Consider the following 23,855-nt stretch of genomic DNA (forward strand, 5'->3'; position numbering starts at 1 on the left):
TACTGATACACATTGATGAAGTTCCTCAGTCATCTCTTCTCATGCCTGAACAGGCCCAGCTCCCTCAGCCTATCCTCATAACAGAAATGCTCCAGTCCCTTAATCATCTTTGTAGCCCTCCACTGGAGACACTCCAGGAGCATCATGTGTCTCAGGTACTGAGAAGCCCAGAACACATTTTTTAAACTTTGAAGCTGTTTTAAGGTTTATTGGTAAAATAATGTTACAAATTGACTAACAGAGCTGTAGTTCATCTCTTCATTAGGGCAGATTCTTCTGCTTTCTTTCAGACTCCCGTTCCCCATGCTCCCTTTCTATCCTGCAGACTTCTGGAAACTTGGAAACTGTCATTGAGTGAACAGGTTGCTAGCACATCATGGGATGCCCTCCCTCCCCACACATTAACTTTTCTGTAACTTAAGAGATTTAAAAATTACATTATTAAGCCTTGTACCTGGAATGTATGGCTTGAAGAGACAGAAATTTTGGTCATCTGCGTGTTGTAAACGCAATTTTGAGTTACGCATTTTAACAGAAGTGTCAAGAGGAAGGTAACCTTTTGCATTCACAGTTCTTCCACACAGTCTCAGTGGTGTCTTCCTTTCAACTTTTATTGGAGATAGCAAAGCATCTGGTAGGGTTAACAAAATTACAGTTTTGTTTTGTTTTTTCTTTCCAAAATGGAAATGAAACCAGAATACACTCCTGATGGTTTTCGGCTCGTATTAGTGCATCTGGTTCTGGGCACCCATCCCCAGGAGAATGTAAATGTAATTGGAGTGCATTCAAGAAACAACAAAATGCTGAGAAGTTGTAAAGCTTGATTTGTATGAGAAAAACTTAAAAAAGAAAAATGTTAAATATGTACAGTGTGCCTGAGTGACAGCAGAGGGGAGGAAGATTTTGATAATGATCTACAGTTCTAAGGGGTGTGAACACCAACAGAGGGAAAAAATTGCTCAAGGATGGTTCAAGAAGGTATAATTAGATGTAATGGAATTAAACAAGCTATATGTAAACTTGAGCTGAATGTTGCACTAAAAAAAACATGAGTAGTGAGACCTATAGATTTATTATTTCTCTCTACTGAGCTAGCACTGGGGTATCCCAGTTAGGGATCAAGTGCTTCTTTTCCTGTAGAAACACAGAACATAAACAAAGGGAATGCAGTCTGTCCCTTGACTAAGAGACAAGAAGCTTTACTGGGTGGCATATAAGGAACAAACTTTAACTGGTGGGATTGTGGAGCAGAGACCCTAAAAGGTCTTTCAAGTATTTTTCAGTCTCCTGACTGACTGTTGAACCATTAGGACTATAAGAATGTAACTCTTACTTTGAAGGTGCTTGTTATTTTCAGTCACTAATGTATGTAAATATTGCTTTAAATTGGAATAGCCTTACTACACGATTGCCAAGACCTGGAGAAACTATCCTTGGACATAAGTTTTTCATTGGCTTTGGTGGGAAAGGAGCCAACCAGTGTGTCCAGTCTGCTCGACTTGGGGCCAAGACCTCACTGATCTGCAAGGTAAGCACTGACTTGCTCTTGGATTACTGCTGAACTAAATGTTCATGCAAATTCCTGTAAACCTTTCAGTGACTTGCGGAAAAGTTTTTGGTGTGTTTTTAGTTTTTTTAATCCCTCTCTAATTCTCTTTTCTTTTTCTTATTTCAGATATAAATGTAAGCATGGAGGAGGCTGTTTTAAGAACGCTGCCAGAACCAAAGACTAGTTGGCTAGAGATCTGGCAGAAATTGCATATAGAGGTGGATTGCAAAACTTAGATTGATATACCATGAGAAAGAGAATTGGAGACAGTTAGAGATGTTCAAAATTCAAGTAATCTTGATCAGCCCCTCCTCTGTATCTTCCCCACTGTTACAGTGATCAGGACATCACTGATTGTATTCAGGTGCTATGGCCAATCTGTATTTACTTTGTAGAAGATTGAAAATCAGACACTGACAAGTCAGTGACAAATTTGAGAAGAGATGTAAAACTTTGTGCTTTGAGGGTTAAGTCATTATCTCATTACTTGAGGTTAAGATGAGTTTTTATGTCCAAATTCTAGCACCTTTGTCTGCTATGGGATATTTTTGCCTACTTTTTTGAAACATTTGATATATAGCAGTTCCAAAGACTGGCTCACAGACCATTGGGCTGATTCAGCTTGGCAGATGCTATATTCTTACAATGCTTTTCTTTGATTTTTGTCATTAAATATTATGAGTTTTGAGTGATCATTACTACAGTTAAGATCAAGTTTTCTCTCTCCAGCCTTATTGTCTATCCTGTGCTAACTGTAGATGAAACTTCAAATTGACTGGACATAGTTTGTTTCTCGCTGTAGCTGGGGAGGATGCTAAATTTGTTGGATCATTGTCTGTCAGGGATTTTTTGAGAAGTACTGGAAACATCTCAGGGAAGCCTTTCTCACTGGTTTTCCAGTTCAATATTTAGACTAACGAACATTTTAGCTACACTGCACCTGAAAGCATTTCTGTGGGTCAGTATCACTCGTTCTACAGTCTGGGGTTGTTTTTTTTATATTGGCAGTGTTTGTGCTTCTGTAACATTGTGTATATTTGATCATCTTTGCCTTCAAGAATGATCAGATTCAAGTACAAGATGAACTGGCAGTGAATTCCCTGCTAACATTTCCTGCTAAATGTTAAAGGGTTTTTTTCCACTGCAAGTGTGAATTTTGCTTTATTTTTTAATGGTGTAGCCTGTGCTCAGTGCATATATGTTTCTGGAAACATTTACATCCATAATAAAGTCTAGAAGCTACTATAGTCTCTAATTACTTTTCAAAAATATATTTATATTGTTTTAGTGAAATCTAGTCTTCCTTCCTTCCTTCCTTCCTTCCTCCTTCCATCCGTCCTTCCTTCCATCCTTCCTGTATTTATTGGAGAAAAGAAACAGCAGAGAATGACTCTCAATATATATGTTACCATTTTTTATTATTTTTACTACTAGAAGTTAATATTTAGTTTTTAATGAAAATTCCACTTCATAGCTTCACAAAATAGTCTTGTTGCAGAAGTCTCATCTCGTACACGGTCTTATGTCTGCATAGGTCAGTGAGATATAAAGTTACTTGTTGAATAAACTGATAAGAATCAGGGAATAATGAGCCTCTATAATTAAATGTTTTTTACTTTAGCAAGTCATTTTAAGCATTCAGTGTTTTTTTAAGCCAGATTGCCCCTCTCACACACATTCTGTCCTCAGTGACATGCTTGTGTTTTGATTATAATTTCCAACAGTTTTTTTATCCAGTACAGGTGCAACAATTGTTTCTACAGCCTGAAGTTCAGGGAATGGAATCAGTACTAATTCTAGAGGGACACTCTGTTAGACTGTGGCATCCTCTTAGGAGAACTGTAATTTAGCCAGAGGATATCCTCAACAAGAGTAGACCTAGACATCTCAGATCAAGTGACAAGGCATCCTTCATACCTGAGAGCTTTAAAACAAAAGAGCCAGTGACTGGTGAAGGTTTGAGAGAGGAGTTTTAGAATGACTTACAGTTATGACTAGCAATGTCACAGAATGCTGTGGATTTTAATGTTAAAAACAGGTACTGATTTTGAGCATTGGAAATGCAAACAGTGTTTTGCTTCCTGCCTTGGTGTTTCTGCAAGTGGCCACTGTTACTCTAGGCTATTGATGTGTGTCACAGTAGCAGTCTTCAATTTGCTCCCTACAGCGAAGCACTGCATTGATGGAATAGTTACAGAGAAATGCAAAGGATTGCTGTCAGGGAACTGAAGGATCTAAGCAAATAAATTAATTGCTCATGTTCATACAAGAATACTGTTGCAGTACTGAAAAAAAAAATGTTCTTGAGAGATTCCAAACTCCCCAAACGATTCTTTTTTTTTCCCCTTTTTGTCATGGCCATTACCAAAAAAAGCTGTTAACATCATAGATTAAGGTGGTGGAGGGAGAGGACTGTTGGTTTGAAAGACATTACATGTGCTAAAAAGGTCCTCATTTACTTTTGATAAACAATTTTGAATGATCTTCATGGGACATTGCTGTCACCAGCCTGATATTGCATATACTAAATTCTGTTTAAGCCTCAGCTGCATTTGATTCCTACTTAGAAAGAGGAAACACTGTATTATCATGCTGTGTAGTCTTTTCTCTTTAAATGATCCATAAGCCAAATGTAATTTAAAGTGCTGTAAGCCTGAATCCTCACTTCCTTGTAAGAATATAGCTGTATCTCAGATGCTGCCCAGAATGTGATGGATATCTTCAGTTGTTTGTTTTTTCCTTTTGTATTACTGTCTTATACTTGTCTTTACTACCTATTCCCTAATGACAGAAAAGAGTAAACATTCACCAAAAAAAGAGCATATAGAATGAGCAAAAGTTGTCCAGAAGTACATGGCTTTTGTTGTAGTTAATTTTCAGGTACAGATGAGTTTGATTCTCCAAGCTGGTGGAATTCTAGCTGCTATGATGCCAGCCAGCTCCTCTAGCTCCACATGGAGAACATGATCGTAAGCAGGGAAAACACAGATTGAAAAATACTGATGTAAATCCACTCATTCTGATATGCAAAGTCAGTGACCATAATGCTTACACAAATGGCTTTTGTTGTTAAGAACTCAAGAAAGAAGAAATGCTATTTCAGCACATTCAGTGTTCTGTGGTCAGCAGACCAAGACATTTATTTTTCTGTTTATCCAATAGTCCATCGAACAGGGTCTGTGCAGAAGCAGAAAATATTTAAAACATTGTTATATAATTTGACATGGTCAGTAAATATGCCTTTAATCTAAAATGAGTCTGATGCCCAATGCTCTGTCTTCCTCGGGGGTAAAGCCTGAATGGAAAGACAAGGCTTTGAAATGCACTAGGATTAACTGGGTTGGATGCTGATGAACTAACATGGAAAAAAGTTTCCAGTGGAAAAGGACCTCCATGGACACCCCTCCGAGGGTTTCCCTCTGGCGCTGAGATGTCTCACTGTGAGCAAAAGTACCACAGCTGATCTCAGCTGTTATGACAGTTGAACTGTAAGGGATGCCTGTCTGTCAGTCATGTAGGACCTGGAGCTGAAGGAAGGAAGTTTGAGTTGAGCTTTTGGAAAATGGTTATGAAATATTTTGTTGCTGAAATCACTGAGCAAATCCTGAGACTTCTTGTAGAAGCTTTGTAGTAGCGAGGGAGGGAGAAGGTGATAGCATCAGGCAGAATATATTCCAGTAGTACAGCTGTTGTTAGGCTGCAGAGGTGAGCACTGCTCAGGTTTAAATTGCAGATGGCTGGAGTCATCCAGCCTGAAGCAGTCAGAAGATGCAGCTTCTGACAACCCGCCCTGTCTGGCAAACTGGGAGTAGTCAGAGGTACAAAATATTCGGATATGCAAACAATGAATAACACAGTGACCCACATAAATGTTCGTTTGGGTTTTTTCCCATGTACTACAGGAATGTTCCATCTGGTTAGACTGTTTTGACCTATCCTCCTTTGGTGAAAGTCCGGGACCATCCTTAGTAATGCTGTAGAAAAACCCCTTATAGAAACTGCAGGAAATGAAAGGATGTTTCAAATCATGGTTGTGCAGTAGAATACGTAGGTGGAAGGATCATCCAGCCGTGACACTTTAAATTTCAGAAATCTGAATCATAGGGTTTGATTCTTGTGATCACTAGCTAGTACTGGGGCCTTCTTCAAGCTTTCTAGAGCACTGAGCTCATGAACAGACAAGTTTCTAACAACAGCCAATAGATGCAACTGCTTTGTGCTTCTAGTAACTCAAGTACACCATCGCTGTGTAGTGCTGTTTTATGATGAGATGGATCATTAGTTAGGGATCATGGTGTAACTCCTTTTTTGTCTAGACCCATGACCAGGATCTCAATGTGGCTTTTAATCTGAAAGATTTTTTTTTCTCTTGCAAAACTGCTTCCTGTACCATTGGTCAGTCTTTGATACTGCCCAGATACACAACTCACTCTTGGAACTGGGAGCACATGCTGGAGACAGGCTAAAAGTGGTGAATCAAAAGCTTTGTTGGCTTTATAAATATATTTAAAATGATGCTGTGATTAAGCAAGTTACACCGTTTTTAACTCCATAGACCTCATCTCCTTTGTTTGACTTGAGTAATGTAACAAAAAGAAATTTTTATTAGTCTGAATAAACTGCAAGCAGAATTCTGTTCAGCTAAAAGGATTAATGGAGCTGAAATTACAAGCTTTTTAACTTGCTGTTAGAAAAACAATAGACCGTAGCTTGACTCCCTAACTCAACTTGATCTTCTGTTGCTGCATAAAGCAAACAAAAAGTGTTGCATTTGTAAACAGTACATTTAGTACTCAGGAGTATAGAAATCAGTAATGCCACATTTGTCATTGTGTTCTAGCCCATAGCTACAGTTTGATATTTTTCCACCAAGGAAACTTGAGGTAGAAAACTCAAAATACAAACTGCAATTAAGAAGGACACCAGAATTGCTGTCAGTGCTTTGAATTTGAAGCTGAATAATTCAGTACACATCCAGATTTTCCAGCCCCCAGAAAGCTTCAGTGTCAAAGGAGCACAGTGGTTGTACTAGAATGAAACTTGAATACAGTGACATGGGTGCAGAGGGGAGTTTTGTAATAGTGGATAAAACTGAAGAACACTGTTTCTATTGTTTGTTAATACTATTTGATACATTTTTACTATTATTTCTTAGTTTCTTATTTGTTGATTAATAGGGCAAAGGGCTTCAAAACAAAAAAGTGGTGTATTCAACTCACATTAGAGCATTCTGTTGTCTAAAGATGGTCTGTCTGTCCTCTCACCTTTCTGTAGAGAAAAACTATTATTTTCTCTTTTGTATAGGTTGGGAAGGATTCCTTTGGCAATGATTATGTTGAAAATTTGAAGAAGAATGGTATTTCTGCAGGTAAATTTTTACTTGGAAGAAACCTTTTGTATTATTTTTAAGCTTTAAAAACCGGTAGTGGAAGATTTCTAATTTTATTGCCTTATTGGATGGGTTTTACCATTCAGAACTATGAATAACTGTTTTGACACAGCTGGCAGGAGTGAATGAGTACGGGTGAGAATATGGGGACTTGTGAAATCAGCTGTGCCACTAAAAATAAAACACAATGTTATTACCTCTAAAGCTCAGATGATTGCATCAGTCCAAGTCTCCTGAAGGTAACTTGCTGTTACGCAGGTGTTTAGTCTGGCAGTAATGATGGCAGTGCCTGGTGAGAAATTGAAAAATTCAGCCTGATTATTCATTCTCAATTTCACGTTGTGAGTGGAAATGCATTGGTAAACTCAGTACATTCCACCTTTTGCATTATGAAACAACACGTGCAGTCGTTTTAGAGACTTCAGCTGATGTTAGCACACATGCACACAAAAATCAATGTTAAAAGGCTTTCAGGAAAAGGGATAATTAAATATTCACAACATTCCGGTATCTTTGCACCTTTGTAACCCTAATTCTCTCTGTATTATGTGCTGCTTGATCACACTTTTGTCTGCACAACTTTTGTCTCCTTCAGGGTGGACAAGGATGGACAGATGCAATCACTAAGTGGCAATTCAATATTCTGTTTATCTCTTCTGTTTAATGTGCAGCCACAAGCTTCATTTACTGCATTATTCAAATCCTGCTTTAAAGAGAGAACTATCAGTATTTTGTGGGTTTTTTGATTATGGTTATCGGTATAGCATCTAAATATTTCACAAATGTATATACAGGTTTATTCATTGCCTATCTTTCAACTTAGGCAAAAAACCAGGCAAGGATACCATGAAAACAGTGTCTGTTGGTGTACAGTTCTAAATCTCTCCAAAGCATGACTACCACATGAATAAAGTCTTTGGTCATGTAAATAAAGATATTATAATGCATAACACTTAATGAAAATGCATATTCCATATGCATAATGAACCTTAAAACTCATGTTTTCTGATGTAAATGATTGGTCTCACAGTCATAATGTTAATTTTTAAAGAGACTTTATAGCAGCAAAAGGAAAGCGTAGGGGAAAAAATTCAGAAATTCCATCATATTGCACTTCATTGACACGTAGGGAGATCAGTTGAAGGGTTGGAATGTTTAGGACCAAGGTACCAATTTCTGCTGATTGAGTTTAAAATATCTCAAAATGGTGTTTGATTGTCACCTCCTATATGCATCAGCCATGGAGGAAGAGAGGATGGTGAGGCTGATCCAGGATCCCAACCTGCATTCCAAAATCTGGAGGCAAGAGTGATTCAGTGTGCACTGACCTCTTGCTTAAGTTGGGCTTATTTCAGTCCCAGGCTTTTCATCTCAGTTTAATCCTTTCATAGCCTACACCTGTTGTACATAGGGATACTGGTTACTGGATGAAAACCCTTGCTTTTCCCCCTTCCCTGTTTTTTTCTGTCTTCTGCAACCCGTTACGAGTGCTGCTCAGACCATCTAGATCTTTATTGATTTGTTGTTCCCTCTCCCACACTTGAACTGAGCAGCTTGCTGCTCATACTGCTTATTTTCTGCAGGAAGAGCATTAAAAGTACAGAAAACACAAGTTCTCCGTGTTTGATTCCAGTGTGCAGACCAAGCTCATGGTGGAAAGAAGCTGTAATTGCAAGGGAAGGTCTGCTCTGACCCTTGTGACTCTGAGCTAGATAAGGGCACCTCCAGGGCCACTATTGCAGATACTTTAGCAAAACTGAATGTGTGATGTTAGGTGTTTTTGCAGCCTTGTTCAAGTTTGAGTAGATTGGCCACAAAGGCACATCCTGAGAAAGAAACCCAGTTTTGCCCAGCATTAAGTCCATGGTCTAAAAAGTTAGAACACTAGAACTTCTTAAAAACTCACCAGAATTTGTCTCAAATTAAATAGTAGATTTTTCTCAAGTACATTTTTTGGAGTGGGAAAAAAAAACCCTCAACTTTTTGAAGAGTTTTCTACTACAGTTTTATCTGAGAAACCCATCTGTCATAGAAGGTTTCAGACCACTGGTTAATGTTGGACAAATTTGCTGTCAGCTGCAAACAGGTTCTTAAAGTAGTAAACCCGGAACAATCTTCCTAACAGACAGTGCTGCCAGCCTCACTTCTAGTTAATTTATCTGAATAATAATCCACAGAGGAAACATAACTCCACCACTGCCATGTTAATATCACTGCTGAAATGCAAATCTACACAGAATTAAATGCCGTGGTGTTTTAATATTTTCATTTTTCTCCAGCCTTGACTCTATTGTTTCATTGGATAAAAGAAATACTCCCAAGTAGGAGCAGAGTGCCTGAGAAGGCTGTATAAATAACATGCTTTCTCTAAAGCAGAGATGTAGCCAAATTAAAGAATGTTGGACTCGCATTTCTCTTTTGTGGGTGTAAATTAACACTTGTTGTTGTTGTTAGCTTCTCTGGCATTGTTGCACATGAAAGAGTAATTAGCATTTTTAAATTGCTGGAGGTTATGAGTTCATTTTAGATTTAATTCAGTTAAACTGCATCACATGCTATTGGTTGAAAGTAATGTATTGAACTAATGCATGCTCTAACTTTTCCCTTTCTTAGCATTTGTAGGTCAGACTACAGAGGCTGCTACTGGAACTGCTTCAATAATTGTCAACAGTGAAGGTACATATTTCTGCTCTGAATTGTCCTCTTTGTTCTGCCTCTACAGCCATAAAAAAACCCTTTGCCATGTCACTCTTAATTGCAGAATTATTTTTTCTACATCTTTCGGTTTTTTCATGATCTTAGTCACACTTCATTGCACTTCTGTTTATTACAGGCAGTGTTGTAGGATGAGTCGCCTGAAAGGAGCAGAATCAGATGCTTAAATTAGCAGCATGATAACCCTAATTCAATCAGCCAGCTGATCTGTCTAGTTTTATGGTGGCCTGAGTACACAGTGTTTCAGAAGGTTAAAGCTCTCAGTTTCCACTACAACTTACCTAGCACTTTTATTATAGAATCATTTATGTTGAAAAGATCATCAAGTCTTTGATAAAGATCACCTTTAATATCATCAACTCTTAAAGCATCGAGCACTGACCCAGCACTGCCAAGTCCACCACTAAACCATGTCCCTAAGTACCACATCTACATGTCTTTTCAATGCTTCCAGAGTTGGTGACTCAGCCGCTTCCCTGTGCAACCTGTTCCAGTGCTTAACAACTCTTTCAGTGAAGAAATGTTTCCTAATATCCATTCTAAATCTTCCCTGGTGCAACTTGAGGCCATTTCCTCTGGTCCTGTGAGGGAAAGGTTTGCCTCCTCAGGACACTGAGTGAGTCAATATGCCCTGAATCATGAATGGGAATTGTCCTTAGTGTAGGTAGAAATATTTATGTTGATCTTGTAATTTTACCACAAGTTTTGATCCCAAGCAAGTTGTGCTGTTGAGAGCTCTTAAGAGGAGTACATGTGTCTGCATCAAAACACTGAGCTCAGAAATGATAATGTTTATGCAAACACAACAAATTAAGTGCGATTAGATTAGTTTGCTTTTGGTGCTGCTAAGAGCCTTCATGTGAACAGTGACCACAGTTTGGCTGACACATCAACTTCACAAGTTTCTGTGTAACACTGATAGTAGTACGTTGTTCTGCAGCTCAAAATGGGAAAGGAAACATGACTATTTACTCCAGCAGCAAACCGGGGAAGGAATTGTGACTAAAGACAAGTCTACACAGGAACATTCAGAAAAATTAAGCAAATTAGTTGGAGATGTGAGTTTAATTTTCCCTAAGTAAGATTAACCAAAGCCTTGCATGACACCTCTAATTCAGAAATAAGGTATATGCCTTGGATAACCTGGATACCTGCCTCTTAGCTTCCACCTCCTTCTCTTGGTTTGGATCAGCAGGTAAATTACCACAGCAACTCTTAACACATCTTTACTATGCCACATACAGTCACTATGGCCTCTGTTAATAGGAGAGACAGTGAGAATCCAGTAGTGCTCCCAGGCCTCACTTTTTTGTGCATGCTTTGCACTAAGCTTGCTGTCCAGAGTAGCTGAGTAAGAACCAGTCTTATACTTCCCAAGTCATAGGCATGGCCAACTAAGATAAACATAGTCTAGACTTGAATGGACAGAGTGTGTTAAAATTTTAACACCATGAATTTTTCTGAAGGATAAGGAGCAAAACCGTCTTGTGCATGTAAAACCTTTATAAGCACCAGGAAAAGGAAATTGATTGTTCAGGGCCATGAGGTTAACAGTGGGCTATCTTCGCGTTGGTGTCAGTGTGAAGGGTCTCTGACAGTCTTGTCACTCACATAGTGACATGAATAATGCATCATGTCCTGTAGTTTGTGTCTTTGAGAAACTGAAAAACCCTGTGTGAAGTTAGCACTGGCCTCAGATTTCATTTAAAATTGAGTAGAAGAGCAAACCTGGACAGAACTATGCTCTAAAGCAAACAGATGCACAGAATTGGTAATGGTTCTCGTTACTTCTCTCAAAAACCATCTGGCGCCTGAATTGAGTAAATTGCAATGAAATAGCAGTACTTATGTGCTTTGCCGTGCAAGAGACACTATTTTTTTCCCCCTGTAGAAACCTGGCTGATTTGACCTAAACAGGTTTTACAGCACTTTTCAAAGGGCTTGTCTACACATGCATGTTTTACCGCAGTGGCTGTGCTGGCATAGCTGAAACACCACAGCATTCGATGGTCTGAGGTAAAGTAGTTTCTGCTAGTTTAAATGTTACCTAAAAGGGAAGCATTTGAAGCTGGGATTGGTGATGGTGTTTTGTCTTGAGACAATGAAGGACAAATAGAAACCATAGCTATCATCTCTTTGAATTGCCACGTTTTAATTGCAGCATTTTCACATACCTAACCTGCCCTTTTTCTTACCAGTTCTTTACAAGTACTGATACTTGGGAAAAATAGCAACTCAGATCTACTGAGTACAATCACAGGCAGAAGTAGAAGAGAGATTCAAGTAGAGAGTGTATGAGACTGTGATGTATGAGTGAAGGCAGAGGAAAAGAAAGCTGTAGATCAGAGTCCAAGGAGGCTCTGAAGTAAACTTTCCCTGATGTTACCTCTGTCTGTCTAGCTGGTGCTGCTGAATTTTGGGAAGTTTTTACTGGTTACTGAATTGCACAACTCTAACTCACCCACTATTGGAATTGGCAAAGTAATAAGAAAATTGAAAATCGTCAGGCACATTTGATACTGTCAAAGTTGCATTATATTCTGGGAGAATACAGTATAGTTTCAATAAAAGTTAGAGGGGTTAAATCTCTGCTCTCATGCAAAATGGTGGAGAGATGTTTAACGAGTTTATAGTGCTGCACTGGAAAATGTGCAGCCCAGAGAGGCTGCAAAGGTTCCCTCTGGGCTGGTCTCCGAAATCTATGCAGAAATTTTTCTGGGACCTCATGTTCCTTTCAGTTGTTCTCCTTTATGCAACTGCCTTTTCAGATAAGTTTTGACTAAACACAAGCTTCAGTATACCAGGACCCTGTACACTTCAAATCTGTACTTGTTCTCTTAAGGATAAAAGCTGGTACATCCAGCTGCTTTTCTTAACACATTTTCTTCAAGGTGCATCATACCACTTTGAACCCCAAGTTTTGTTTCCCCTTTCCGCCTGCCTTCTTGCCACCAGCTCTGTCACAGCACACCTTCTGCTAACATTGTGCTGTTGGATGGTAAGAGCTCCAGAAAGTGATGATATGTGTACTTTTACATACACATGGGAGGAAAGGCAGGAAAAACCTCTCTTTATGGATAATATTTTATGTGATTATCTCTGAAGTTCATTGCAGCTTTGTCCATATCTGGTACTGACTGTTGATGGTGCCATTGCTATAGTGCCTGACTGGACTAGAGGTTTGAACAAGTCTAACAACTTCCATTCTCATAGCAGAAATACAGTGGAGGGACAATAGAGGTTGGCAGGTCATGATTAAAGTGCTCTTGATTATTGCAAGTTAGGACTTAAAGCTCACCTACATGGAACACTGCAAGATAACCCTCACTTGAGATAGGCATTTTGCTGACTTTACGATAAAGTTACTAATCATTCATGAACAGTGAATAGACATTATTTTACGAGTGTACCTTCAGTACCAAAGCACTGCTAGTCTAAAAACATTCAAAATATATATTTAGATAAGGCTAAATAAACAAGGCACACTTAGAATACACATGGCAACTTGTTTGAATTGCACTTTCCAAAGAGGAAAATCTTTGTTGCAAACCTTCAGGTTTATGAAGAAATGTCACCTGAATTTCAGGTGTCACCAGACTTTCTATGCATTGACATATGTTATGAACTTGAATGTTTTGTGTACAAGGCTATTCAACACCTCTACCCGTGGAAATTATGATACCATAGCACACCCAAAACTTGTATTCATGAACTGTGTGATTTGGCAGCAAATGGTTTCTTGTAGCATTATTTTCTGATCCCAAATATAATTATTTTTTTCTGTATGAATTACTATGCACAAGCTCTGCAGCTATTGTTACAATTGCACTGTTTGAGATTTTGGTGAATTCTAAGCACTGCTGATGGTTTTTAGACTCATCATCCAGTTTTAAACAATGATGGTTATTGCACTGTGGTGGGTACTGGTTTGACACTGATTTTTCCATTGGCACTTCTCATCTGGTAGCATCTATAAGGTGACACTTGTAAAAAAAAAAAATCTAGCTTGAGTTACCCATCTTTCTAGGAAGTGACAGTAGCAGGTTTAGAAGCCCAACCAAGGACAGTATTTACATGTGCAGCATTGACACTGATTGGACCCAATCCCCATCTGGTGTAAGCTTGCACAAGCTGATCAGCTTCATTTAGCTGTTATAGCTTATAGCAACTGTGAATGTAGCCCGTAATATTCTAGCTGATGTCTGCAAAACTTAGAATTATATATCTGCTTCCATCAAAACAGAGAATTTTTAGTCTAAGGAAAGAGATTTTAGAATGAATGGTAATGCAGGAAGTATATTATTGTCATTCTTAGTGTAGGTAATGTTTTGCCTCACTGGAGCGGTTTTAAAAGTTAGGTGTATGGCTTAAGGCTTCACCTAGAGCTAACAGAGATGCATAGACATTTCTGGACAGTACTTTATCTCCTCCTCAAACAAATATCTAAGATATGTAAAATTTAGAAAACTCTGAAAATATTTGTCTCTTCTCCTTGTTGAAGGAACCTAGAAAAATAATGTTTAGAAATTAGTTTTCTTAGACCTTTCTAGACTGTGGGATTTTTTTAAAAACTTAAAAAATTCGTTCATGTTGGACAAGATGAATCCCACCCCTCTTTGCCATCTGTCTATAACTCTGTTGTCCCTGGTGTTGATTTCCCATCTGATTTCCCTGGCATGAAATAATTGCTTTCAACAAAATTGTTGCTGTTAGTACAAAATTTTGGTATTAATTGTAAGTGCATGGGTCCAGATTCTCCTTTCATGCACCCTGATGCAAGTTTGTGGTGGCTGCTGTTCATCAGTTTGTGTGGTATGTGTAGCTAGGAACAGAAGGTGGGTTTGTCCCTCGAGCTTGGCTTAAGCCCATCTGGACTGTTGCACCACAGTAGGTACTGCATTCCCCTGGCAGGTCTGGAACCAGACTCCAAGTCTCTGACCTTCTGTGGTTACAGAGAAAAGCTTCAGACCGTGATCCAGTGCAGCATGGTCTACCTCGAATTTGCACGTATGGGTTTAAGCAAACAGCCCTCCTTATCGCCTTGGGCCATTAGCTCTAAAGTCTAATAATAATATACATGTCAGTACAGCTAAATAGTTCAGCAAGATAATGCAGCAAGACATGTGGATAGAGTCTGAGATTCTAGGAGGCACACAGTCCAGGCAGAAATTAAATACATTTTTGTTCCACTGATTCCCTGCCTTTCACTGTTTGCACGGCTGCACCCTATGAGCTTTCAAAATACATGCTTGGCAAAATAGGTGCAATTTGCCTTTGAATATTTCCTCAACAGGATTCAGATATCTTTGGTAACGCTTACTTGTTGCAGAAGGTTTTTTGTTTTCTTTTCTTTAGGTTTGTTTGTGTTTTTTCTTTTATCCAAGATGCCCATCATTGTCTGTTGAAAAGCAGGGCGTTGGCTTTAAGTGCTGAGGTTTTGCTTTTCATATGCAGCTGTTCTGTACCAAACCATTGACAGCAGAATTGCTTTGGAAAGCTTGGGTCCCTCCCTCTGAGATCACTATATTATTCTTTCCATTGTCTTGCTTTCTTCTCGGAACATATTTAGGGAGAGAAGCTTTGCACGTTCCTTATTCAAAGGACTTTGAAGTCACATTCAAAAAAAATAATGTATTTAAAAACATAAATATTTATTTGCAGAGTAATTCAGTTCATTACAGAATTGGTAGCCTTTAATGATTGGCAGTCCTTAAAGGAATCTTCAGCGGGGGCGGGCTGAGCCTGTAAATCAAGGAACAACTGACTTACTGAATTTAATACCTGAGTGATTAATAATAAATTTTAATTTGAAAGCACCCATGCCTGAAGGTCTCTAAGTGTTGTAACAGAGATTAAAAAAGAAAGAAGCTGCAATAATAGAAGGTGATTTGTGTGTCTGAAGCAAAACAAAAGAATATTTGGAACTTACATAAATGAACCTCCTCACCCAACTGTAAAACAAACTGCAAGAGGGGAAAGGATCTTAGGTGTGCTTTGAGATAGAGCTGTGCTTCCACATGCACACCTTTGCTCAGACCATTCTACTGGTGAGCTTTAAGGGCAGGAGAGGCTGTCACCCACCTCCTTTCCTCACTTCTGATAAAACTTTCCATAGACACAGGTATCACCTTTCCGGGTTTTGGTGACAAGCTGATTCTGGTTTTCATGATGGTTAGAAGCCCTAACGTGAAATGTCTCAGGTAAATGGTGCAAACCTACTTCTCTGAAATCTAGAGAACATGCATAATTTTCAGAGCTATGTGAAATACTCTGTTTACAGCTGATGGGAAAATTAAAATTTTTATGGCATTTTTGGCATATGAATTCAGTAATCACGTTGACGCTTTTCTCTTCCAAATGCTACTGGAATATTTTTGGATGATGCAAATATCAGCCTTCACGTGTATTCCCCATCTCCACTGTGACTAGTACACTGCTTCTTTAGAGTTCACAGAAAACACCAAAATAAGACTGGGGAATGCCCATACATGATTTTCCCCAAAGAGATGTATATTGCATTTGTTGTGAGTGTAGCATTCATTAGTCCATTGATCTTTCTGATTATCTTCTGAAATATTTGGGTATTTGAAAATGTCAGCAATGCATACAATTTTAGTGGGGATGTTTTGGAAAGTAAATTGAAATACTCGTCAGAAATGTATTGTAAAAAAAGCAAGAAACTGTTTTACAAACTTTATTGCAAAAGTTAATGTGAACAACACAATATCTTCTCTTTAGGACAGAATGTTATTGTCATAGTCCCAGGAGCCAACCTCCTTTTAAATTCTGAAGACCTGAAGAAGGCTTCTGATGTCATCTGTAAAGCCAAGGTGGTTGTTTGCCAGCTAGAAATAACCCCTGCTGTTTCTCTTGAAGCTCTGAAGATGGCACGTGCCAGTGGAGGTAATTTAACAGAAGCCATTCTGTTTCTTTCATTTGTGCTGCATAAAAAATATTCTTTATCGTGCTTTCTAAATATAGATCCTGTGGTCTATTCTGGTTTCTGTCACACTGGTTTTATTTAGAATTGAAACAATAGCCAACAAATTCATGCTATGCTAATGAAAACTGAATTCAGTTTTTAAATTTTGCAGTGTTTACCTTGAATGGCAAATCGACCCTTATAATCTCCCTGTCTATGTCTGGTGCTGCCTTTCCTCCTATTTTCATGCTGTGACTAAATAAAGCATAATGTTGTTAGGTCAGGAGCTATGGGCCTGACTCTGGTATTATTCCAGAGCAGAACAAGCGTAATGAATGCAAGTCAGTAAAGATCCACACACAGTAAAGTGTGTGGAAATGAATGAAATGACCTCCAAACCAGACTTAGGCCCTTTTTCTCCCCAAAAATTGCTTTTTCTCCTTAACCAGAATTCTTAGAGTGTGACTTGGCACACTGCCTTTGAATAGACACAGTCATGGTCTGTGAAATTATTAGTAAATGGTTACTGTGCTGTACTTTTAAATTTGGAGCATTGTTCATAGAATCATAGAATTTTAGGGGTTCTGATGGACCATATAGATCATCCAGTCCCAAGCCCTTGCCATGAGCAGGGACACCTCCCCCCTAGACCAGGTTGCTCAAGGCCTTATCCAACCTGGATTTAAACATTACCAGAGCTGGGGCTTCTACTACCTCCCTGGGCAATTGTTTCTTCAGTGCTGCATATATGTAGAGGAAAGCTGACATTTTGCTTAACAGGATGAGGTTTATCGTTTAAGTGCCTGTAATGCTTTCAGTTACTCAAGCACAATTACCACAGTATTTGAAGACCAAGTCAATAATTATGCAAGTAAGGCATCTACATGAGATTAAAAAAATGTTTTTCCCGTCCTTCCAGAAGATAAGACTGGGAGGGGAGAGCTTATAGCAGATCAGGGATGGAACTGGGATCAGCACTAGTTCCTTGCAGCTAGGCCCATGCCTGGTCTGGTAGATCACAGCACGTTGGGATTGTTGGCTCTTCAGTTCTCCTTCTGCACTAGGATCCGTCGTGCACCTGCTGTGATCCCTAGTGTTCACGCACTAGTGCAGATGTCAGACATAGCAGAACTTTGTGCAATGTGTTCGTGTATTCTGTGCTGATTTAAGCAGTTGTGTTAGATGTGAGGCTTGGAGAGAGTGGCCCTGACACTGTGGTGATAATAGTGATAAACTCTAGAAATGGATCTGCGCGTGGGAAAAAATTAGTTTGATTTCTGTTGAAATGCCAAAACTGGGTTCATGCAAATCTCAATAAAAATTAAACTCTTTTCAAAACTGAATAGCACCTGAAATGCTTACAATTCCAAGGGCAGAGGGTGGGGAGGAAGGCGGAGGGGAAGATTGCAGGACAGAACTTAGTATATTTTTTCATTATGTTTTATGAAAATTAAGAGAAGCTTTCCTAATCTAGTGGTTCATGAACTACAGTTGAGTGTGTGACTTATTTTTTCTATTTCTAACTCTATGCACAATTTTGGCAAGATGTTTCACACTTTTGTCACCCTCATATGGCAAGATGCCAGCCTGTGACAGAAGAAAAGAGAGGAGTTTTTTCGAGGCAGTTGAAGAAATCCAAACCTGATACAGTGAACAGGCATGCAAGCATTTAGCAACTGTAGACAGCACAATATATCAAGAAAAGATAGTAGTTAACTGTGGCCAGCTGCAGTTCTGTGCTGTCAGCCTGCTAGCATTGTGCAGCTCTTTTATCAGGAAGCCTCTGGTTGCTTCTGCTTTAAAGCAATCGGCTACACATGTTCAAATGTCATGTGCCGTCAACTCTAAGGAAACAGCCAAGTTTGTAGCACTGCAAAAATGTATCCATAGCCAACAGTAAATTGTTTATGCAGTTTCCCTTCTTTTAGCCTGCAATCCCTCATGTATAATGTAATACTGCATGTTAGAATGTGCACTAGGCTATTTTTGTTTAAAACAGATGCATACCCAGATGCCTCAAACCTCTGTTTCAATGGGATTTTTGCTTATTTTTCTTCATTCTTGCTGAAAGAAAGAGAGAAAGAATATGGACACACAGGCAAGAACGCTGCTTCTCTTCAGTGAACATCATCTGGATCTGTAAGCTAGAGAGGGACATCTCATGTGTGATATTCTCTCACTGAGGCACTGATTATTCAGTATTCTTGTGACATGGAAAGGAAGGAGAGGGAGGAAGGAGAGGGAGGAAGGAAGGAAGGAAGGAAGGAAGGAAGGAAGGAAGGAAGGAAGGAAGGAAGGAAGGAAGGAAGGAAGGAAGGAGGAAAGGAAGAAGGAAGGAAGGAAGGTTGGTTTCTAAATAATTATGTGAAGTAAGTATAAACTAGTGGAAATCTGACTGGACAATTACAGTTTTTTAGTGGCTGATGTTGAGAAGCTGCTGCTCTTCCAAGGGGGAGCCAACTTCATTGATGGGCAACATGTTATTTTATATCAAAGTTTGTAAAGCAGTTTTTGGGCTTCTGTAATGACAGACTCCATAAAAGATGGCTGATAATGCCCAGCATATTAAGTAAGTATAAACTAGTGGAAATCTGACTGGACAATTACAGTTTTTTAGTGGCTGATGTTGAGAAGCTGCTGCTCTTCCAAGGGGGAGCCAACTTCATTGATGGGCAACATGTTATTTTATATCAAAGTTTGTAAAGCAGTTTTTGGGCTTCTGTAATGACAGACTCCATAAAAGATGGCTGATAATGCCCAGCATATTAATACTGTAGTGGAGAATGAGCTGGAAGCAGCCTCAGTTATTAAGGTTCAATGTCACTTGCAAGTAAAGGATCTACTTTTCAGATCCTTCAACTTCTTAATCTTTTAATTGGGCTGCAATTTGTTGTATCAGCTGTTTGTCTATGGTTAAACTCTTTGTAATTTCTGCCAGAGCATTGTGGCTGCAGAAACCAGGCAGTGCAAAATGCCTCCCACCCTACCCCCTTTTAAATTATGAATTCTGGCTACCTTAAAACTTACTTAAGACTTGATAGCAAGGGAGCTTCCTTTTAAAGATAAGCCTTTACAGTGGTATGAAAATCTGTCTGATTTTAACTGTATTATCTGCCCTTGGAAACAACTACCTTTCTCATACACCTGAGAAAATTGTTAAGAGCTTCACAACTAGCTTCTCCCGAGTCTGTCCACACAGACAGTTGTCCATTTGGGCATGAGTGTCAGTGTAATTTCTGAATCTGATTTGAGGCAACTTCTTTTATACTGTTAAAAATCTGTTGTAGGCCCTGGAAGCACAGCGCAAGAGCTTGCTCTATTTGAATACAGAAGAGACAAAGCTGGATGGGAATGCTGGGGAGGGAGAGTAGATTTCAGACAAGGGAAATGTAGGAGGGATTTTCATGATTTTTGGGGGTGGCAGAGGAAGAAGGAAGGGAGAAGCTGAAAGGGGAACAAAATTGGAATAGAGATTAGGATTTTTTGAATAGACATTGGAATATCTAAAATATTCCAATATAGAATGTATATTATATATATATATATATATGTAGAGTCAGGGAGTAGGCTGTGGGCACTGTAAGTGGGAAAAAGAAAGCATGAGAGAGGGGGTGTAAAGAGATACGATATGATGAAAATTGAGTGAAAAAGGTTACAGTTGCATTGTTCCTTTGCAAGGAGGCATAAAGAATAAAAACTCAGTGAGGAGAATGGATCTTGGCAAAGGGAGAGAAGGCGGCAAGCTCAAAAAGTGGGCCCATTGAAATCTTAGGAGGTTTAACAAGACCAAGTGCAAGGTGCTGCACCTGGGTCAGGGCAACCCCCAGTGTCAATACAGGCTGGGGATGAACAGATTGAGAGCAGCCCTGACAAGAAGGACTTGGGGGTGCTGGTGGGTGAGAGGCTGAAGATGAGCTAATACAGGCTGGGGATGAACAGATTGAGAGCAGCCCTGACAAGAAGGACTTGGGGGTGCTGGTGGGTGAGAGGCTGAACATGAGCTGTCAGTCTGCACTTGCAACCCAGAAAACCAACTGCATCCTGAGCTGCATCAAAAGCAGCATGGCCAGCAGGTCGAGGGAGGTCATTGTGCCCCTCTGCTCTGCTCTGGTGAGACCCCACGTGGAGTACTGCATCCAGGTCTGGGGTCCTCAGCACAGGAAGGACATTGATCTTTTGGAGCAAGTCCAGAGGAGGTCACCAGAGTGATTAGAGGGATGGGCCACCTCCCCAGTGAGGAAAGACTAATAGAATTCGCATTGTTTAGCCTGGAAGAGAAGACTTTGGGATGTCCTAATTGTGGCCTTCCAGTGCCTGAAGGAACCTACAAGAAAGATGGGGAGAAACTTTTTACAAGGTCATGTAGAGACAGCACAAGGGGGAATGGCTCTAAACTGAAAGAGAGCAGGTTTAGATTAGATATTAGGAAAAGAATTCGTTACTGTGAGGGTGGAGAGGCACTGGAGCATGTTGTCCAGAGAAGTTGTGGATGCCCCACCCCTGAAGTGTTCAAAGTCAGGTTAGATGGGGCTTTGAGCAACCTGGTCTAGTGGAAGGGGGTCCTAGATGTTGTCCCTAAACCAACTGCATCCTGAGCTGCATCAAAAGCAGCATGGCCAGCAGGTCGAGGGAGGTCATTGTGCCCCTCTGCTCTGCTCTGGTGAGACCCCACGTGGAGTACTGCATCCAGGTCTGGGGTCCTCAGCACAGGAAGGACATTGATCTTTTGGAGCAAGTCCAGAGGAGGTCACCAGAGTGATTAGAGGGATGGGCCACCTCCCCAGTGAGGAAAGACTAATAGAATTCGCATTGTTTAGCCTGGAAGAGAAGACTTTGGGATGTCCTAATTGTGGCCTTCCAGTGCCTGAAGGAACCTACAAGAAAGATGGGGAGAAACTTTTTACAAGGTCATGTAGAGACAGCACAAGGGGGAATGGCTCTAAACTGAAAGAGAGCAGGTTTAGATTAGATATTAGGAAAAGAATTCGTTACTGTGAGGGTGGAGAGGCACTGGAGCATGTTGTCCAGAGAAGTTGTGGATGCACTATCCCTGGATGGGAAGCCCCTGAGCAACCTAGTCTAGTGGAAGGTGCCCCTGCCTATGGTAGGGGGGTTGGAACTAGATGATCTTTAAGGTCCCATCCAACCCAGACCATTCTATGATTCCATGAAAGAATTTGAGCAGAAAATAATTTGGTGTTTCTCAGGAGGACCAAGCAGATTGCCCTGTTCACAAGCCATGCTCTCCCTCACAGCCCGAAAGAGGATCTTAGGGTTCCTCTATCTCCCTCCTGCTCAGCAGATATTAAATATGGAAGAAATCTAATAGTAATGTATTACACTGTGATCATGATGAGTCTGTATTACTTAAAACCCAAGCTGGAACACTTCCAGTGTTGCTCCTGACCCATGCATATGTCGGCATGATACCACATGACAGAGTTTGTTTTGCAGTGTGTGCTGTTTGATTGTTTTACCTAGGAAAGTATCCCTTAAAGATTTGTGTTTAAGAAAACTTTATTAGGGTTGCAGTTCAGAAAATAGGAGATGCAAGAGTTAAGGTTGCCTGTGAAACCTTAATTTGTCTCCTTTCTGCATATGTATTTTGTTGCAGTCTTTAATTATGTGATCACATGCTGTTTTTCAGTGGTATGTGATCATATAATTAAAGAGTTTATTATAATACATACTATATTGTAATAATATGAGGGAACCAAATTAAGATTTCATTGGAATACCTAATCCTGGCATTTTCTGACTTCTGAGTAAAAGTCTTTGTCATTTTAATGCTCTTTTTAATGAGGCAGGTAGAGAGGCCTGGTAAAGTTGTACAGTCAAAGGCTGGAACTTTCAGAGTGCTAATCACCTAACTTCTAAACTTCTTGCTATTCAGATTGCAGAATTCTCTGTGCAACTTTGTCTTTTAGGTCATTAAGTGTGATTCAAAAACATTCAGGGTGTCTGGCTATAGCTTACAGTCTAAATATGTGTTTGGGACCAAAAATTTAGGCATCCAAATTGAAAGATTTGATCACTCACTGTATTTCTGGAGTGTTGCTCCACTTAAAAATGCTGGCCTTGTGGCTAAGACACACAAGTATTAATCATGAAATTGGCAAAGTGTGAAACCAAGGATGTAGACTTCTGTGTTAACAGTGAGTAAGTCACTTGCACTGTCCTCATGACAAATCTTTGCTGCTGTTTCATGGGGCCTTAGGCTACTACAGTTTAAAGTTAGGTTAACTAACATATTCTACCACGTGTTAAGTTTAGGCCTAGCTCTGCCAGATAGCATATTAAAAATATACAGTGCCTTGTCTAAGCTACAGTTTTATAATGTGGCAGTTTGAACAGGTTAGGTAACACATTCAGAAACACGTTTAACTCCTTGTCTGGACATGCCCTTCATTACTCCATAACCCGTGATTCTTCATCTACAGAACTCAGATAACAATGCTGAAAAAATTTGAGAACTAAATCAGGTCTTGTAAAACATATAACAGTCCTGGAAGAAGCATCATCAGTTAAACAAATTGCATTACTGTCTAAGGCTCTTTCCACTTTTTGTTTAATAATTTCTTGGCTATTTTTTTCTCTTGCCCTTCTGTCATGTTCCCATTATAACAGGTGCCTGCACATGAATTGGAATGGAACTTTAAATTCAATAAACAAAACTTTTAGCAGTTCTGTAAAAGAGGGCACAGAAGCTGAGAGTCATTTGTGTGTTACTAATAAACATTGGGGGCTCTGAATTAACCACAATGGCATTTCAAGTGATGATTTATGAATCTAAAACACTACAGATTTAGACTCGCTTTTTCTTTTTTTTTTTCCAGTAAAGACTTTATTTAATCCAGCTCCAGCCCTTCCTGACCTAGATCCACAGTTTTATACCTATTCTGATATCTTCTGCTGCAATGAAACTGAGGTAATGGTCATATGTCATGGTAAAAAAGGAGTCTTAAGCAGTAAAATTTCACAGGGATACTCTTCTCAGAAATGCAGCATAGGGAGGAGGAAAATTGAACCATGCTCCTCTTACATAGGACTTTTGGAGGTGGCTGTTTTTATTCCTGACCTAACCAGCAATGAGGACTATTCTAGAACACCTTTAGCTTGCACTCAAAATTAAATTGTTTGCAGCAGGAAAGTTGGGTTCAACCTTCCTTACAAGTAGATCAGCCAAACAAATCCATAAATGGACACTGGTAAAGTGTTATCAGTAAGTGGTAAATATTAAAATAGTTCCCTGTCCTTGCTCTGCAGTCCCTTGATATGAT

General features: G+C 39.6%; 1 protein-coding gene across 1 annotated transcript; it reads left to right on the forward strand.

Annotated features, from left to right (window-relative positions):
* Window positions 1-680: 680 nt before the first annotated feature.
* Window positions 681-23,503, forward strand: RBKS (ribokinase; the record flags this gene model as incomplete). The annotated part of the gene is made up of 6 exons (XM_009083443.1): window positions 681-764; window positions 1,358-1,528; window positions 6,854-6,917; window positions 9,552-9,614; window positions 16,392-16,556; window positions 23,412-23,503. Coding segments are annotated over exons 1-6 (639 nt in total), but the record flags the coding sequence as incomplete, so codon positions are not given.
* Window positions 23,504-23,855: the final 352 nt, after the last annotated feature.

The sequence above is a fragment of the Acanthisitta chloris genome, unplaced genomic scaffold, assembly GCF_000695815.1.
Source record: "Acanthisitta chloris isolate BGI_N310 unplaced genomic scaffold, ASM69581v1 scaffold3221, whole genome shotgun sequence".
Taxonomy (NCBI): domain Eukaryota; kingdom Metazoa; phylum Chordata; class Aves; order Passeriformes; family Acanthisittidae; genus Acanthisitta; species Acanthisitta chloris.